The following is an 18104-nucleotide window of genomic DNA, read 5'->3' as shown; positions in this document are numbered from 1 at the left end:
TGAGGAGTGCTGCTTCCCCCTTCATGCCCACAGTGAACTGAAAGAGCTAATTTGTTTCAAAGATGCCGCTCTCCCAAGGTATGGACACTCACCTTCATTTTGTTTCCTGTCTTCCAGTCCTTTTGGCAGCAGTTCATCTTCACTCAGCTTTAAATAACCACATACTTTGGGGGACTGCAACCTTGAGAAATCTTTGATATCTTCAGATCTGTAGACCAGCAGTCTTTCATCTTCCGCATCATCTACAAATCTCCACAGTGGCTGACAGCACAAGGAGAAGTTAGAAACACAATGAACCCAAAGTCTAGATAAGTAAAAAACTTTATGTATGCACCATTTTATCTCCACAGTTTTCTGTCTACACACACAAATGGCACAAATGCACTTCACCCATAGGAACAAATCTACTGATAAAATGACATCCACAAGAAAGCCAACAGAAGTCAACTCTCTTATGCTACACAGGAATGCAAAAGTCTCAGAGCATCTTAACAAAGTAGTGGCAGCTACCTGATAAAGCCATAGGAGAGAATTTTTCTTCTCCTCAGAATCTGAGCAAGCTGAAGAGGCTTCTCAGGTTCCTCTGCTCCCCTCTGTAAGAGCATGGAGCCAGAAGGATATCTTTAACTGGTAACCCATGCACTGACCAGAAGCACAGGAAGAGACAGGTAACAGAGAGCCTTTAAGCACACAGCAGAATGTGGGCTCTTCGATGTTCAGCTACCTAAGTCACTCACAAGCATGTAAGTTTCTCCAAAACCAAAGAACACCAAGAAATCTCAAGGAAAGACACCAATTCCCATAGCAGATGCATACAAATAATCTTTTTACTTTACTGACAAATCCTATTTTTATCTGAATGTTAAAGCTAAAGCAACACCACCAAATATGACACAGACAGGGTCAGTTCTTTGGCCAGAGCCAAGCAGCACAGACTGCCTGCACCTACAGCATAGTGCACCTGGCTCTGGGTCTCCTCTGGCCCTTAGGCAGGGCTCTTCCAACTTCAGCCAGCCATCATTTAGCACACTGTGCTTTCACTTCACAGCAAAAAGGTCCCAGAATGTAAAGGCTGTGCCATGTCAGCAGCCATGTCTGCAGCACAAAACTGAAGGTTTCACACACTAAGGCAAGGTGAGAGGGCACCAGCAGTTTACACAAAGGCCCACAGCCTTTCCAAACCATACACAACTACCCTGAAAACAAAAGCAGGAAATGGCAGAGCAGCTTTGCTCATGCTGCCTTTGGGGAACAGACTCAGGCCAGCTCCCTCTGCACATGGCAATCATCTCACCCAGGGCTGGTAGTGGCCAAAGCTGACCTGGGGACAGCCCCAGCAAGGCAACAGGGCAGAGGCTGCACACACTGCCTGCCCCCAGCTGCACAGACACAGCCAGCCAGGAACAGGGGGGTGGCTGCACAGAGGAACAAGCACACCCACAACTGCTCTGGAGCACAAACACAAAAATGCTTTACATCACAAGCAAACAGATACTGTATGTTCTCAATGTAAAACACAAGCACAGTGATTTGGGCATTTTGATCACATTTTTATACTTTAACATGACTAGATTTCTCAGGTTTACCCATAATTCTGCGTATCTTTGGGTTTGGAGACAATTACAATATCCATATAACCCTCAGCCATAATTACTGTTATTCACCCATTCAAATACTGCTTGTGTCTGGGAATATACTGCACTGAATATCTCATTATGACAGTCTCTAATTATATACTTGTTGAATTTTTTTTTAACCAAGAGTTCAAAATAACACAAGCAAGTAAAATGGTGAAAAACAAGGGAGTAGGGAAAAATTACCAATTTTCAGATAAAATATCAGATTTTTAATGAAGCTCTAAGAATGGGAAAACTTCCAAGATGGAACAAAGCCAGTTTTAAAAAGCTTCACAGATATTGACTCTGTTTAGACTGCCACAGTTAGAGGCCACGATCACCACTAATTTCTGACATTATCCATTTCTGTTTCTGAAATCCCTTCCTATTTAAAATATACCTTCTCCCTGATGTACCTAAAACATGCAACGGTCAGAGAATGCCACTCACTAATAAAAGTCAATACTTGCAAGCCAAATTGGTTTCTTATTTCTCTCCATCCTCACCCCAAAACAAACACTACCATCAAATCTAGTTTGAGCTACAGAAGTGTCAACATAACCAACAAGGAAGAGGAACACCCAGAGGAAAAGAAGGTGATTGTCTGGATACAGTTTTCCATCAAAGCAAAGCATACCTCGATATTGTATTCTTCTCCATCAGTATTGATTCGCACCGTAAAATCTTCATCCCCAATATGTGCCACAACCTTGGAATTATGCTCTCCTTTAACACAAGCATGGAAGCATTAAATTAATTCATCTGTTTGCATGTGCTCCTGCACAGACACTGTTTGTTGGGGCTTTCTAATTGTTTCTAAACTTCATGACAAATTACCTTCCTCAGTCTCTGTACTGTTCCATTTAAAGAAAAAAAATGAAATTAATCAGCACTTCCCCCAGGTCTTAATTTCCCAATGGTCACAATCAACGAGACTCAGACTTAACAGAAAATTTTGCAGAAAGTGTTCAGATGGCTGTGGGGATTAATAATGGGGGACACAATATTTCTGCCAACAAAAGCAGCGTGCATCTAACTACTATCAGACAGCAATTTCATGGCGTCAGCCTGCATTCCAGTGGAAAAGTCTCACCACATCACAAAGGCAACAAAGAAATCAAAACAACTTAGCAGAAGCATTAGTACTGCATGAAAGTGGAGCATGGCATCTTTCTTTACAGAAAAGTAATCTACAAAGAATTATCTATCTTTAAGTCTTTTAATTGAACAGTCTAGGCATTACTGCATCACTTCTACCTTGGCTTTGTGTTCTGGGGCAAGGAACATTCAAGTCCTACATTCCAGCTGGAATTAAAGCTACCATCAGAATTTAAAAAAAATAATGATTTGCAAGCTGCTGCTTAAGTAAATTATACCTTTGTGTCCTGCCAAACTCAACACAAGAGTCCTGTCTTAGGAGCTTGATGCAATACACCCCACCACCCACCAAACCTAAAAAATCCCCAAACACACCACAAAAACAAAACCAGAAAACCCAAGAGGATAAGAATTATGTTTATTTCTTCATCCTAACCACATCTGATGAAAATGAGGGAAATACACCATTTACTGTGCCCAAGAGACTCGAGCAAAGCTGTGGTTGCTCAGCACTGACCCATAGTCTACTTCATACTGACCAACAACATGTCCGGTGAAAAAGTCTCGCCATTGAACACGATACTCCTTTTCCTTGCCTTCACCATCCACAACTAATGCTTGAAATTTTTCTGAAAAGTGTTCAGCAGTTGCAGTTAAGTATAATTTAAAGTGCCTGTAAAAGAATTTACTTACATTTATTTTTAAGCAAAGTATACACATATAACAGATACATTCAATCTCCATTTACTGAGGGTCCAAAAGAAGTTAAAAAGCATTAATTCTGATAAGCAGCCTACAAAAACATATACTGTGTAATTGATAACTGTAAATATTTTAAGAGTCACAGATGTTTAATTAAAAAGTTAAAAATATAACCCCCCAAATCTAAAATAGTCAGTTTGCCCATAATGTGCCTTCTCCATTTGCAGTTAAGCAAAACCAGTTACTGGTAACTATTAAAAAAAAAAGAATCAGACCAAGAAATTTCTCCATCTATTTGAAATTAAATTATCTTGAAGTTCTTACTTTCTGACATAATACAGGCAGAAGACCATAAACAGAAATCTAAACTCCCTACATTTTTCTACATTTTTACAATATATTGTCACAAAAACTGAAAACTATCCCAAGAAGTATCCCTTTTCTAGAAGAAGCCTCGTGGGCTCTTGGTTTATGTGGGCTTTGGGTCAAAGATTTTTGGCATGCTCCTCTGCAATTATTCTGTAATCGTCATTGGCAACCTCACCCTAAAGCCAGCGTGCATGAGGCAGTGCAAAACAGGGACAGTCAGACATCTGATCCCATTAACCTTTCATAACTGCCCCTCCAAACTCAAAAAAAAAAAAAGCCCTTTCAAACATTTTGAGATTCAACAATTATGCATTACTTGCATGACAGCTGAAGATGACACAGGGGAAACACATGAATACACAGAGGACAAGATGTCACACAAACAAAAATGAATCTACATTTGTTAATTCAAAGTGTTATTCTGACCCTGCTCCCCATTTCAGATTCAGTTTCAGCACTAAAATACCTGCAAGGCATTTTTCTGACTCTCAGAATAAAATCTCTGCAATCTTCATGCCTGCTCCCTTCTACTTCTCCTCCCCCTTTCACCTGAACTTTTATGTCCCATCTTACAACAAAAACCAAAAACCAAAACCAAACCAAACAAACAAAACATGAAATACAGTAAATCTATTGGGCAGCAAACCACCCACAATGCCCAAACTGAAGGCTGAGATTTTCAAGAACCAGAGGACAGACCAGAAGTACTGACAACATTGCCAGATGAGGTATAAGTGAGATTCAACCCTATCAGTGGGAGCAATCTACATGAAACTAAACCTAAAAATAAATCAAAAGAAATCCTAAATGACTGTCACTTCAGCCATCAGAGAAATAAAACAGAACTTACTTTCCCCTTTCCTCTGAGCCTCTCTGAAATCATATAACCATGCAGATCACTCACCTAGAAGAACTGGCCAGTCATGACAGAAAACAAGACAATTTCTGGGTTTGAAACTGCACATTACTCATAGAAACTGAGGGAAAATATTATGCTATTTCATCATTAATGATTTAATTACCTTTGCAGGGCTGAAAAACTTAAGAGCCTCTCTACATGTGTCTCAGGCTGGAGGTCCCTCTTCTTCAGTGAGTGCTGCTGGATGCTAGACAGGGAGAGGATGTCGTAGTCTGAAAGCATGGACTCAACTGTGTCTGAAAGACCAACAAGGAAAGCTTTAGTTTCAAAAGACTTTCTTTCCAAATGCACACATAAAAAAAGAGCAAACCAGAGACTCCCATTTTAACAGTGAGACCACATTTGCTCTAATTTTAGGGTAACTACTGTACTGTTTCTGTAATGGCCTATTTTGTGTACACAAGTAGAAATCATAGAGTGAGACAAGACAATCTGAGAGTGACAGAGTTTGCTTCACTTTTTCTACAACTTCTGAGCAACCAACTCATCATTTTTATTGCCACAGCAATTCAGAACTAAGCCCTCCCTGGCTGCCCCCTAGAAACTACATGGGGAGAATGGCCCCATTTCTCTGGGGTGAATTTCTCTGCTGGTCCCCACATGAGTCTGAGGAAGAAATAGTTTAACCTAGGAGACTTAAACCAAGTTAATTGCAGACTGGACTGTATTGGGCCTCTCTGGCCAACAGTAGCCAGAAAACAGGTATCTGGATATCACAATCAATCAGAACTAACTAACAAGACTACTCAGGTGAGATACCCTGGTTTCCCAATACCTTACCATCATGCAAAACTCCTTTTCCTACTCAGAACACAAAAACTTGTTCAGAGAAAGGAGACCAAGTGCCTGAATACCTATGGGAGCAGTACAAAAATTACAAATTCAGGTCAATATTCTGCAGATGTTTTCACCATTAACAAGTGCAGGATAGCTGCAAACAGTTCTTGGCTCTTGCTGATAAAGCCTCCTGCTACTTTGTAAGGCATTCCTTCATTCAAACATCCATCCACGTTCTTGCTTCTCTGGAGCACCCACTACCTAGAGAGACACCCAACAACCACCCTGGCTTCCACTAGCACTGATAGATTCAGTTGCTATTTAAAGCCTTAACCACAGGTTCTTATTCCCACATTGCCATTTTCCTTCTCAGCCAGAGGTGTTCACTCTTCACTGCACTAAATGAGGATTCAGATGTGCTTTCCAAGAGACAGAAGTGCTCACCCAGACATTCTTTTTTTAAAAAAAATTCCTGTTTCCTTCCCCTCCATTTCCAACTATGCTTCTAAACCAGACCTGATAGCTACCAAAGAAGTTTTCTGTTAAGGAAGATGTCATTCCTTCAGAGTCCCTAGCTAGTGGGGTCACTAGCTTGCCCCACTCAGCAAAGGCACCTCATGTGTTTTATTGGCCTTTTAAGTAAGCAGCACCACTAATAAGCTGTTTTACCAGCTATTGTGCAACAAACCAAGATTGCCAACTTGAAATCTAGATGCTCATAGCTCTTGAAATAATATGGGTTTTTTAAACCTGTCACTCAGTACCATAATTTATCCCCAAATCCATGCTTCCAAAGCACAGGAAAGCTTTAAGAACGCATGCACTGATGAGGGCAAGGGAAGCACCTTGCTTTTCCTTTTGCAAGGGGGTGGGTGGGTGGGCAGAATTAACCAGCACTGTACAGCCACAGGTGTGCTTGTGTACACTGAAGTGAGGAAGGCACAGAAGCAAAGATGACCCTCACAGCCCTCCTGGCCCTGCGCCAGACCCACTCACAGAGCAAGGCACAGGCGACACGGCTCCTTTCTTGGGCAGCAGACGCCACTGAGCAGCAGTTCCCAGGCTTCTCCCTCCCCGGGCCTTGAGCAACACAGGAAGGGCAGCGCAGTTGCAATTTCCTGATTTCTGTTTACAACCCTCCGGTCGAGAGCACCTGCACATGATTACCATGTGTTTCGGGTTATATGCAAAGACAAGTTTCTATCACCGTGTTTTCTGTCATTGGGATTTTCCCCACACGTGCCCCACTGCTGCATGTCAGGCAGGGCCTTCCTTTTCAGCTGCCAAATGCTGCAGAGCTGGTTCACTAGAGCCATGCAGTGAGTAAATGCCTAACTTCCCCCTCCAAACAGCTCTTTTTTTGTTAAAAAGTCCGTTCTAATTAATTGCTTTTTATCTGGTGTCTGCCCTCATCCAGAACCACCTAGGAAGGGGTAGGAACAGGCAAGGAAATCAGTTCTGGGAAAAAAAACTCATTAAACTGCTTAGTTCTGAATTCTTTTAATCAAACTCAAGATTCTGTCACTACACTCAGGCTAGAGCTGACCTCTCAAAGTGAATGTTGATACACGGGATATCCAACATTGGTCAATGATACAGACCAAGTGTGTGGGACATGGGGCATGAAACAAGAGGCGTGGTACCACTGCCGTGCTGTTCAGGGACTTGCCAAGCACAAGCTCTGCCCGAGAGGCACAACCCTAGCTACAAAACATTACTGTCCTTTTCCACCTCTTCCTTTGAAGTACAGACCAGAACCAAGAGAAAGCCATGCCAAAAAGCAAGACGCAGTTGCCACTATGGCCAGACAAAATGTCTCAGTTTCATGGCAAGAGAACTGAGAAGTCTGCTAAAAAAAAAATCAGGCTTTTTTATTTGGTAGGCAAGTCCTACTCCACCTTAATATACAGACACCCTTTTGGAAATGTCTCACAGAGACACAGGAAGGGTAGTAAGAACAAGACCTAAGAAGTTCATGAAGATGAGTAAGATGATTCTATTGAAGTAACAAATGAAACACACGGCACTCCCAATTCCTGTAACCCTGAAACAAGAGTGCACTTGTTCATATTTCCTCTTATCCTTCCTAAATTTGTTTGCTTTTAATTTTACTTACAACATAAGTAGAGGCTTAAGATACAGTGCTCCCAGACATAATCTGTTAACTAATTATGGTATCAGACAGATGTGGAACAAATATATTGGTAATACACTCAAAACAAAATTTTCCTGTAAAATGTTCATATTGCGAAATGAATCCATGTTCATGGCTTATTGAAAATAAAAGATGAAGTGTCATTATTGTAAAGAAAACACAGAACTGTACAGAATCCAGCTGTACAGCAGACTATGGATGGCAGCCATAGAAAGCATATACTTGACTTTTTATTCAAGTTTAAAAATCTTTCTGGTATTCATTCCCCATTATCTTCATTATGGTCCAAGAGTCATTTCCCATGGGCTTCAATAGATCTGAGCTTAGGTTTCCCAAACCATTTTTTTGCGGTTCGTTCCCTTCCACACCCTCCTAGATTTCTGCATTCCTGTCATTTTAGGGAACCTCTTAATTGCATCCTGATATGGCAAGTATTTATTTATTGCCACCAGCCTTCACCTCACGGTACCTTCCTTCCCAGAGACAAACCTCCTAAGAACATACAGAAACTGGGTTTGTAAGACAGACCGGGAAGGAACATCAGTGACAAAGACAATATCCTAAAGTTCTCAAGAAGAAATCCACAGCAGTGATCCACCTCTGCCCCCAGCTTTGACCTCACCAACTCTTGCCTCTTTTTTTTCACCTTGTTTCTGGGCTAAAAGCCTCCTGGCACTAGACTTCCAGACTTAACACAGAAAGTATCTTTTAATAAACTCTGCTCTAGCACCAAAGAGCTCAAGAATGCACAAGAGAACAGCTTAACTCCCTGAGTTGGAGGCCACTGCATGTATTTCAAAAGAAGAAGTTTCTCTTTCAGTGCTCAGCTAGCAATTCAAATACCAATGTCAGCCTTCTCCAACCAGCTTGGCTTTCATAAGTACAACAGCAAATTCCCATGATCTCATGCCCCATCTATTGTCCGGAACCCAACAAGTAAATGTGGCAAGTCAGCCATTTCATAAGCATTCTTTTGCACTGCATCATTTCTGGAAAGGTTACGCTTATCTGGAAGTGTGAAGTTTTAACTCAGAAGATATAATTAATATTTTTTAGAACTCTCTTCAAAATTATCCCATGACAGAAAGTGTTCCTACCTAAAACTCAAGATCCAAAATTTAAAAAAAAATTACTTTTGGGATTTAAAAAAGACCACTAGATAATCAGTGGGCCTTGCAGGAATAATTGCAGTTATTTCTCCAATCATTCCAAGAGAATAAAAGCAGAAATAATTTTTCAGTCAAAGGCACTGGAATGGGATGACAAGCCTACATGAGCAGTCCTACAACAGGCACTGCAAACACATCCAGGAAGGATTTTAGGATTTTGCAGTGGAACTGTTAAATCAGTGTCATCTCCAAGACTGAAGAAGGGGCTCCAGGCTGTATTTCATGTCGCACTCATTGACTACATCTGGGATCTGATCTCAAGCTGATTTCCAATCAACCTATCAAAAGCTTATGAGGAGTTGACTAGTAAAAATTTTTCTGATTCAACTGAGGAATAACTTAATAGAAGGACTCCATATTCTTAATTGTTACTATTTAGTTTTGTATGCTCTTCTTGTACATTAAAATATATTAATTGAAGAAACCAAATACAATAATTGGAAATAGAATTCAGAGCCTCAGAATTTAGACGAGGAAACACAGACTGGAGTCTTTCCAGCTTGGAGCACAAGAGCTAAAGCAGGTGTCCATCACCCTACATAAAACAGCTGCCCCTGTGTTTGCAGTAAGAGCCACTCACTGGCTGCAACACAGCTGGATCCTTTGGCTGCAGCACCATCCCAGGGAATGCTAATGGAGAAGGCAAATATATTCACATTTCAACTGGGCACACAAACGGTCTGTGCCAGGCAGGAGGTGATGCAGTCCTGCATAAATGTTTGTGGGTACCCTCTCTGAACAGCTTATGCTGCTTTTAGGAGACTGTTGACAAAGAGGACACATTGAGAAGGTTCATCGTGGGAAAGCTGTTCTGTAACAACTCCTTGCACGTGATGTTACATCTTTCTCCAGCACATCTGGTACAGAGACATTGCCAGAGACACAATACAAAGTGAACTGAAACACTTACCCCACACAAAACAGCCCATGCTTTCAACAGTTTAGATAAATCATGTTTACTTGTTTCCACTGAAGAGTGGTTGCTGTTTTGCTCATCAAGAACATGTAAACAGAAGAACTTGTACCAGAAACCAGTTCAAAGCAAGAACCAAATACATGGCAGCCTTCTAATAAACCATAACAAGATAAAAGTTTACACTCTGAGCACATTTCTGGACAAACCTGTTAGTAAGAATGGTCAGCCACATCAGCGCTGCTGAATGCTTTAGAAGGCATGTTTTTAACTCGATCCCAGCTGCACCAAACTAGTCAAACCACGTGAGAAAACAAGGTGCCTGCACTCACTCACTCAGCAGCAGAGGAAGCCTCCGGGTAGGGTTAATCAGCCCTCACGCTGGGAGGGCAGGGATGCTGCTGCTTTACTGTCCACCTCTCCACAGAGCACTTCTCCTGCAGCTACACTGGGCAACTACTCCCTCCTTATCACACATTCAGACATGCCAGTGATGGGTATCATGGAAAAGCTAACAGCTTGCTAAATAGCCTTTAGCTCATCTCAGGAAAAACTTGTTCATGTAGCAGCACCTTTATACTACTCCAACGTTTTTCCCCACAGTAAAATAAACATCTGTTTCTAGGCAGTGGGAATATTTCCTTAAGGGTGCAAATTCTGTTTAGCAGAAGCTGTATAGATAATTAAGCTGCTGTTTCTGGTGGTTTTGAATACAGCTGAATACCCACAATGGCTCCTACACATTACCTCACACACTTCCAACCTTGTAAATTATCTCCTTCACTAATCACATCTTAAATAAGGACCAGTGAGGAACAAAACTTACACTGTTGGATCTACTTGATTTAATAACAGTTTGTCCTGTTAATGACAATAGACCACTTTCCAAAGGGAAAAAAAAAGCAATATACTGCCAAACATTGACATTATAAAAAATAAGGAAGTCTACTGAATGAACATCCTCATAATTAAAATGAAGCGAGGGCAATACAGCCATCCCATCTTACAAGAGAACAGCATCATATGACTTGATGCTCAAAAAACCCCCCACAACCCACCCCTAAATCACATGCTTTCATACATCCTGCAGAGAGGAACTGCCCAGTCACCAGGATGCAGTGTTCTCTGGAAACAGACCATTTGTCTGGCTATCAAAAAACTACAAGCCTCACTACTGTACAAAGATACCACATCACAAAATCCTGCTGGGTCACAAAATAAAATCAAGTGGAGCTGATTCTAGGTAGACACTAATTACTGTCTAGACTACACTTGTGAGACCAACCCCTTCACTTCTGACTGCATTTCTTTTCCTTGTGGACACAACTATGGACTCATTCACACATGAACTTCCAAAATTTGAGGCACCTCACAGGTACCGAGGGGCAGAATTTTACTATTTCAGTGAAAACCTGAAAATGTGAGAAAGGAAACCAAGTGATATCATGTTCTTGTTCAACACCTCAGCAACTATAGATCAGCATCTACTGGGTGGCAGCTGTAGGTGCCTCCCTTCATAACAGAGTCCTCTTGCCTTCCCACTTCCCAGTCCATTTGCCTACAAAGGTTAAAAATGCAAATACCAAGGAGGGAAAAAAAGTACAAATAATGCACATTAGGGCAGCACGGGAAGACAGGGATGGATATTGTGAAGAGATGCAGGCCACAAGTGACAAAGATGGGCAGTACTATCACATGTACATCAGGAAATCCATTAGAACCATTGAGAGGGTCGCTGGACACCCCCAAAACAGGCAAGCTCATGTGCTGCACACGAAGACCACAGAAAAGGACAACAGGATAAACTGTTCTTTGTTAAAGAAACCTAGCTCTTGGGTTCACAGCAAAACACATGCCATCATCAGTCTGGCAAACAGGTAAACTCAGACTCCTACAGTCTGAGTGAGGGATCAACCTGTTCATAACAGAAACTAAATATAAACTTCTATCCCAAAGACAAATCTCTGCTGACTACTAAACACACAATTACATCTGAATGTAAAGTCATAGTGCCAGTGTTAGAGTATGGCTGGCTGCGCTTCCTCACTTGCCACAGAGCAAAAATCCATGCTGGGGCTTCTGCACATGCACACAAAAATTCCAGAGTGGCAGAAACATGAAACTGAGATGAGTCACTGCTGCTATCAGCAATCTACAGCAGCAGGGAAGCTGTCAGTTTTTACCGGGGAGAAAATTAAAACACCCCAAATCTTGAAAGCAAACAAGAATTTTACTTTTTGTCTGCTTAAAGGTCAGAACAAATTGGCACTACGGAAAATCAAACCCATGCTGAGCACTGGATTAGGCTTCCATTATCAAAATTCTTACAACAGTTAAAGGTAATTCATATTAATTAGAATTTAATGTAGCATTGACATTATTCTTTTTGTTGACCTTGAGTACTTTTTGCAGAAATTACACTTCAATCACTTTTTTCAGCTGGAAATGGAAACATTGACCTATTCATATGAACAAATGAAAACAAACCCGAGAAAAGTACTTGAAAACCTTGATATTAAGTAACTTCATGGAAAAGATTGCTAATCCACAACACAAAAATAATAGTGGTCATTTGCATTCAATAGGGCCATGTCTACACCAAGCATTTGCTGTTTATACAGAGACACACACTGCATCAATTCCTGCAATGATTTTGAAATAATCCTGCCACATCCTGGGCAGGGACCACATGCTGTGAGATTGTGTGTCCTTGAATTCTCCACCATGTGATGCATGGTGAGAAACACACTCAACCTTCAGCTTTTGGGGACAAACTGCAAAACCAGCTCCATCTAAAACAGTAATCTTGCTTCAAAGGATGTCCAATGGGGTAAGAAACTGTAACAAAAAAGGCAGATCATGGTAGAGAAATGAATCATTTGACTCTCACCTAGGTCTTGCCTTAGTCTCCAACAGAAGCTTCAGTCCAGCAGGATAAAATTTAACCTTGCATTACGATTTTTGTCACTAGTTATCTCACTGCACATTCTTGACGCTGAGCTAAACTTCCAATCCCTAAATTCTCTGGCAGCAAGTTACATTCCTGGCCTTTGGACTTCCTGCATTTTGTCACACCAAGTGTGAAGAATTCAAAACTGACTGTAAATCAATTTCTTTCTGCCCTCTGTATCACTTAGCTCCCCTGGTTTATTCATCAACACCACTACCATTTGTTTTTTTCACTTAACAAATCTAAATCCGAGTCTTCTGATGTGCATCAGGTAGGTATGCACTGAACCATTTGTACCAGGATATTTCTCCAGCTCATGCAGCTGTTCCAAGTTCTGCATGGTATGTCTGCAGTGTGGAGAAAAAAATGGTGAAAATCAGGGTACCTGCCTCAGATTTTATTAGTGCAATTTGGCAGATAGAAAAAGAACCCCAGTGAGTGATTTAAAGAATATCATCAGCCCAGCAAAGGAAGAAATATCTTATTTTAGTTCCCTGCCCAGCTTGTGACAAAAAGTTCTCACTCAAAAAGGGCAACAGTTGAGTAAAACACATTTTACATCCAGAGTCTGTTGGGGGTAACCTGCACACATGCTGCTTAGTGGTAGCACACAACTTGTACCACTGTACTGTCATACAGATTCAGGCAGTTCTTTAGGTATATTCAGTACCTATTCACCTATTCAGCACCCAAGCTGGACATTTGCACTGTTACTCTTTTCAAGTACATTAATGGTACTCTGTTACCACTCAGATATGTCTGAACTCCAAGACAAACAGCGTAATATTTTATAGGTATAAAAGGTTATCTTCAGAGATAAATTACAACAAAGAGAAAAATCTTGAAAGAGTTGCCATTAATTTTTCTGGGGCCAAACTATAGTATCAGTCACTGTATTGAGTACTGGAGTCCCACTTCTCTAGAAACTGATCCCTGATGTCAACATTACTAAAAAGAGAACACCTTGAAGACAAACTGAGGTGGATACCATTCTGCCTTCATCCCTCACCTGGAACACAACCCCTTCCACCCCCCAAAAACAATGGGGCAGGTGCTTGGACAGACAGTCACACTGTGAGCTGCTTCACAATAATGGAATTCACAGAGAGAAACTAGAAACTATACCCTTTACTGAAAATAAACCAAAATCAAGCAACAAGACCCCAAACCACTAAAAAAAAAAAAAAAAAAAAAAGACAAGGAAAAAACAAACAAAAAAAGAGATTAGTTTCCAGACAGCTCACATTCCATGAATGTGCTCACAGGAATGGGGAAGGGATTGGAAAGCTGAGGTCAGGTTGTGGCAGTCCCATTTTAGATCAATTTAGACTCCTGGAGCACCACACCCTAAGATTACTTCAGCCAAAAAAAGCTGGAAAATGACCCACATCATTCTATCACTTATTCTGTTCTTTGTCAAATTCTTTTTTTCGCTGTATAATTTTTTTCCTCCTTGAAAAACTGAACTCAGAGTAATAAGCAAGAAGTTCTCAACAGAGATCACAAAATGTTAATTCATGAAACTTCCTTACAGATACTGCTCATCAGAAATCTGATTTCAGTTCCCAAAAATTAAGCTATGGAAAAACAAAGCTTTCAAAATAATAATATTGAAATTATTAGAAGGAAAAGATGATATTTGGAAAACCAAGCTGTAAGATGAGGACAACAGAACTCCAAAAAAAGATGAACGTAAAACCACAATAATAGGCAAAGGTATTTTTAAAAGCAGCTTGTAAAAGGCAGAAAGCTAATACTTGAAATATTTTTTATTTTATGAGAAGAAACCACACAGCTAAATAACCAGAAGGGCTTGTAAAACAAGTAAGCTGCAAATACAGCCCCAAGAATGGATGCTAAAGGCCAGGTACCAATAACTGACCTTAGTATTCACTGCAGAGGAGATTAAAAAGTTCCCCAAAAGGACCTTTTTGTCATGATAGGATATATGTAAAGACCTGTGTTTGAGACTCAGGAAAAGAGGCTTTACAAGAAGTCAAGAAAATGACCAATAAATCAACAGGATATGAATGCATTACCCCAAGAGTTACAAAGCACTGCAAAAATAGAACTGGTCAACTCCTAACTGTGCTATGGGACTAAAGAGCCACTGGTGTAGTTTGGGGGGTCTGAAGAGACCAATTTCCACTCCAGGTACCATCCAAAGGCCTAATCAACAAATACATTCAGTGTCCCGACCTGGCACCAACAGGTAACAATAACAAGGACGTGCAAGTTACTAGGCCTGGGGCTAAATAAGGTACGGGGAAAGCAGTGCCTCCTATACATATATATGGATCTGGCAGTAGTGTGTGGATAAAAGTAACAGCTAATGTTGCACACATGGATTTTTCAAGTTCCCTCACAAAATACTTTTGTATATTTAGTTTACTGGACAACAAAACAAAACGTGATGAAATTCAAGGTGTGAATGTGTGAAATAACACGTGAGGAAAAGAATTCCTCACTGTTTTTACACAAAGTGTATCAGTACAATTATTACCTCTCAAAGCAAAACAAAAAAAAAAACCCAGAAAAAACCCAAAAGAAAACAAAAACAAACAAACCAACCCCCCCACAAAAACCCCCAAACAAACAAACAAAAAAAAAACCCACAAAGAAAAGAGAGCTTGGAGTGACTATTAGAGACCAAAAACTACCCAGAAAGGAAACAAAACCAAAACCATTCATAATCATAAATGTATGCTGCCTTTGTATTACAAATGGTGTTCTGCAGCCCTGACCATACATCTCAAATAAATAAAAATCCAACACAAAATATATAGAAAAAAGTAACCAATAAAGCCATGATTCTTTCCTCATATTAAGAATTATTATATAGACTAATATTTTATCATTTAAACAACAAACAGTAGTACAAATGAGACAAATTGCATAGGTATGTAAGTCACTGCAGGTGTGAAGAAAATGAATAATTCTTCCAACATTGAGAAACAGAAGAAATGAGGTTTTCCTCCATGCAGTATTTAATAAAACTGAAGAGCTCATAGTCCAGGCACAGTGCTATGTGGGCCAAGAAGATAAAAGCCATCAGATAAAGACTGCACAAACTCATAGCAGACAGGTCCTTTAGAAGGCATGAAGATCTGACAGCCCAAGATGCAACAGCTGCTCAGGACCTCCCCTGATGGTGAAAGGACACACTGTGTTTGTTTTATTTCTATTACACTTCCTGGAGCATCCCCCACTGAGCCTTTCCAGGTTCCTACAGCCACAAACTGCTGAGGTGTGCACAAAACCACAAATCCATCCACCTCAGGTGCAGGAGAGGAGGGCAGAGGTGCAGACACCTGTCAGGAAATGCGCTGAGAGATCTAAGCCAAGAAAGGAGACTTGGAGCAGTCCCTGCTGGCCTCAGGGACTGGAGACAGGACAGCTATCTCTGTGGGAATGTACAGCTGATTAATCACTGCAACAGTGCTCCAAGACCGTCTTTAGACAGTTCAGTTGCTCCTTTGAATGTCAGCATCACCCCATGTGAATCCCACCCTACATAGCAATGGGCTCAAGGAAAGCAACAGAACTTATCACAAAATCATTTTTATACCTTTGATTTTCAAAACAGGGGTTTTTCATGTGGGGGCCAGACAAAGCTTTTAAAGGAAACAAGAATTTTGCTGCTCAGAAACTATCATACAGAGAAGAGGAAAATGGAGCAAAGACAAGGATCCAAGAAGTATGTAAGACATGGGTCTTGAGAGCAAGACACGGCCACTGCCTCATGCAAGAGTCCATCTGCCATTGCAGTGATAAGCTTTTGCTTATCAAACGAAAGTCTACAACTTCTTCAGTGCAAAGCAGAAGCTTAGATGCAAAACTGTTTAGAGAAGTTAAATCAAGCAGCGGTTCTACTCCGTGTCAAGCTTTTCTAGAGGTCACTTTCAGCTCCAATAGCTTCGGGCTCTCTGGTGACTCTCCAAACAGAACTACGAAGGGATGCCATTTATATGGTTTTGCCCAGTGAGGCTGTGCAGCCTCCCTCACTGGAGATATTCCAGAACCGCCTGGGCGCAATCCTGCGGAATGTGATCCAGGATGACCCTGCAGGAGCATGGACACCGGACCAGACGACCCACCGCGGTGCCGTCCTACCCGACCTATTCTGGGATTAGCCCGCCTTAACAGAACACAAACTCCTGGGAGGAAAACTCTTCAGCAGACCTCGCGTGTGAACAATGGTGTATCCCCGCAGGGAGCAGCAGCCCCAAACGCTGCCCATCAGCGATGCCCTCAGCACGAGGGCTGCCCTGCCCTGCCCCGCCCCACACAGCACCCATCGCCAACCCCCGGCAGAGACAGGGGTGCCGTGCCTGCCTCCCCCCCACTGTCGCACTGGTCTCTCCTCCTCCTCCTCCTCCCCTCCGGGGTTGCCGTGGTCGCGCCCTGTCCTCACCGTAGCGCTGCGGGCGCTGTGGGTGCCCAAGCGCCTCCAGCCCGCCCGGCCCCCACAGCAGCACCAGGGCCGGGACCAGCCACAGTCGAAGCCTCATGGTCCGGGCGCGGCCTCCTCCGGCACTGCGCGCCCGCTCGTTCGCATCCGCTCGGAGCAGCCTCGCCCTCCACCCGCCGTGCTGGGCCCGCCGCCCTCCTGGGCCCGCACCCGGAAGCGCGGCAGCTGCGCGCGGGGCATTGTGGGGCGGGCGGGGACGCCATCTTGGGGGGGCGGTGCGGGGGGACGCGCCCGCTTGGCTGTGAGGGCGGGAGGCGGCGGGCGCTGCCCTCACGGAGGCTCGGCGTGGGGCAGCGAGTGAGGGACCGCAGCGGGGCGTCTGGCCCAGCCTCCCCCCTCCTGCAGGGTTATCTTAGACCACGTGGCACAGGATTGCGTCTAGACCGTTCTTGAGTATACTCAGGGAGGGAAACGACACAGCCTCTGGGCAATCTGATCCAATGCTGGGTCACACGCACTGTGAAGTTCTTCCTCATGTTCAGGTGGAACTTCCTGAGTGTCCATTTCTGCCTGTTGTATCTTGTCCTATTGCTTGGCACCACCAAGAGGAGGCTGGCTCAATTCTCTTGACACCCTCCCTTGAGATACTGAAATACATTGATGAGGTCCCCTCTCAGTCATCTCTTGTGGCTGAACAGGCCCAACTCTCTAGCTTTTCCTCATAAGAAAGATGCTCCAGTCCCTTCATCATCTTTGTAGCCTCTGCCAGGAGCTCCATGCCTCTCTTGCACTGGAGAGCCAGAACTGGACCCAGCACTCCAGGTGTGCTTCACCAGGGCTGTGTAGAGGGGCAGGATTGAAATAAAAAGGGTTTACTCCTAACAGGATCACCCCCTTCAACCTGTTGGCAATGCTGTTCTTCCTGCTGAGAGCACTTGCCTTCTTTGGACAGCCTCACCACAGCCCTCTCACAGCTTCCCCAGGGCAGGAACTGACCCCTGGGAAGGGAGAAGACTCTGGGCTCT

At 42.6% G+C, this 18104-nt stretch overlaps 1 protein-coding gene across 1 annotated transcript in view; it reads right to left on the bottom strand.

Moving 5' to 3' along the window:
• Positions 1-17277, bottom strand: part of ADAM17 (ADAM metallopeptidase domain 17) — a 34562-nt gene extending 17285 nt beyond the window's left edge. The window contains exons 1-5 of the mRNA XM_036380522.2: positions 17083-17277; positions 4808-4940; positions 3254-3387; positions 2254-2342; positions 93-261 (exon numbers count right to left, since the gene is read on the bottom strand). Of these exons, the coding sequence (XP_036236415.1) occupies positions 93-261; positions 2254-2342; positions 3254-3387; positions 4808-4940; positions 17083-17179 (622 nt within the window). The 5' untranslated portion in view covers positions 17180-17277. The remainder of the gene's footprint in view (positions 1-92; positions 262-2253; positions 2343-3253; positions 3388-4807; positions 4941-17082) is intronic.
• Between the last annotated feature and the right edge of the window lie 827 nt (positions 17278-18104).

Source organism: Molothrus ater, chromosome 3 (genome assembly GCF_012460135.2).
Source record: "Molothrus ater isolate BHLD 08-10-18 breed brown headed cowbird chromosome 3, BPBGC_Mater_1.1, whole genome shotgun sequence".
Lineage (NCBI taxonomy): Eukaryota > Metazoa > Chordata > Aves > Passeriformes > Icteridae > Molothrus > Molothrus ater.
This window is presented reverse-complemented; position numbering and strand designations above follow the sequence as displayed.